The following is a 1,554-nucleotide window of genomic DNA, read 5'->3' as shown; positions in this document are numbered from 1 at the left end:
CTCCCTCTCTTCCTCCCGCTGCCCCTCCCACCTCAGGTCCTCTGCTGGTTCCTGGCTGCAGCCTGGCTTTCTCTCTCCCCGTCTGGGGGTGCCCGCCTGAGCAAGCCAGGTGGCTTCTGCACCCCCAATGCCCCTGGCTGTGGTTAGTCTGCCCCCAGGGAACGTTATCTCTGGTTTTATTCCCCATGGTGACTGTTCATGATGCCAGTTTGTTGCTGGCCCGTTGGGGTCCCATGTGATCTGCACAGATGCCACTCATCTTGTTCCTCAGGGATTGCCAGGGTGGGGTGGGGGGCAGTTAACCCTCCCTCCTCCTGCTGGAGTCCTAGTGGCTGCCTCCCCAACTTGGGGGCTCTCCTCACCCCAGTCCCGAACCCTGTCTCACATGCCCCGTGCCCCCAGGGTGGCCGCTGAGCTCTGGCGCAGCCTGAGCCGGAACCAGCGTGTGAATGGACAGGTGCTGGTGCAGCTGCTCTGGGCGCTAAAGGGCTCAGCCGGATCCCAGCTGGAGGCTCTGGCGGTAGGTGGCTCTGTCCAGCTTGCCAGGGGACACCCCAGCCCTGGCCCAAGAGGCCAGGAGAGTCTGGTTACAGGGGCTCGGGGGCAGCAGGCACTCACCGTAGTCACACCCATCCATAACGTCCTTCGAGCGTGGAGGTCTTGTCCTCTCCCTGTCTGCCATGTCTGAGCCTGAATGAACCCCTGGTTCCACAGGCCACTCGCGCCCTTGGGGAGATGCTGTCTGTGTCCGGCTGCGTGGGTGCCACCCGAGGCTTCTACCCGAACCTTCTCCTGGTGCTGGTCACTCAGCTCCACGAATTGGCACGGGACGCACACTCCCCCGACACACCCAAGGTGTGGGTCCCATCTCACCGAGGGCCACCGCACAGTCACGCCAGGTGAGGGGGTGCACACCCGGCTGTGAGGGCTGGCCCAGTGCCCTCCTGGCCCTCACCGCCCACTCGCCGCTGCACCCGTCTCCAGCTGCACCGTGGAGGCCTTGAAGGCCCTGCTCACTGGGGACGGAGGCCGCATGGTGGTTACGTGCATGGAGCAGGCTGGAGGCTGGAGGAGACTGGTGGGAGCTGGCACCCACCTGGAGGGGGTCCTGCTGCTGGCCAGGTGTGCGGCGGGGGTGTGAGAGAAGCAGGGGCATGGGGGTGGTCGGTGGGTAGGGGGGGCGGGCGGCTTCTTGAGGGAGAGCTTCCGTTTGGCCCCGTCGCAGTGCCCTGGTGGCCCACGCCGACCACCACCTACGAGGCCTGTTCGCTGACTTGCTACCGCGGCTGCGCAGCACAGACGACGCACAGCGCCTGACGGCCATGGCCTTCTTCACCGGGGTGAGCCCGCTTCCAGGACGGGTGGGGAGGGGTGACAGTGAGCTTGGCCCCTAAGCGGCCCTGGCCTGCGCGGAAAGCCAGCGCGCTGACCCTGTGTCCCCTGCCCAGCTGTTGCAGAGCCGGCCCACCGCGCGGCTCCTGCGGGAGGAGGTGATCCTGGAGCGGCTCCGCGCCTGGCAGGGCGACCCTGAGCCCACCGTGCGCTGGCTGGGCC

At 66.9% G+C, this 1,554-nt stretch overlaps 1 protein-coding gene across 1 annotated transcript in view; it reads left to right on the top strand.

Moving 5' to 3' along the window:
- The first annotated feature begins 10 nt into the window (after positions 1 to 10).
- The window catches only part of MROH6 (maestro heat-like repeat family member 6), a 3,639-nt gene continuing 2,095 nt past the window's right edge, over positions 11 to 1,554 (top strand). The window contains exons 1-5 of the mRNA XM_010854549.1: positions 11 to 520; positions 715 to 899; positions 985 to 1,122; positions 1,226 to 1,340; positions 1,449 to 1,538. Coding sequence (XP_010852851.1) covers positions 386 to 520; positions 715 to 899; positions 985 to 1,122; positions 1,226 to 1,340; positions 1,449 to 1,538 — 663 coding nt within the window. The 5' untranslated portion in view covers positions 11 to 385. The remainder of the gene's footprint in view (positions 521 to 714; positions 900 to 984; positions 1,123 to 1,225; positions 1,341 to 1,448; positions 1,539 to 1,554) is intronic.

This window comes from Bison bison, unplaced genomic scaffold, assembly GCF_000754665.1.
Source record: "Bison bison bison isolate TAMUID 2011002044 unplaced genomic scaffold, Bison_UMD1.0 scf7180017853412, whole genome shotgun sequence".
Classification (NCBI taxonomy): Eukaryota; Metazoa; Chordata; class Mammalia; order Artiodactyla; family Bovidae; genus Bison; species Bison bison.
This window is presented reverse-complemented; position numbering and strand designations above follow the sequence as displayed.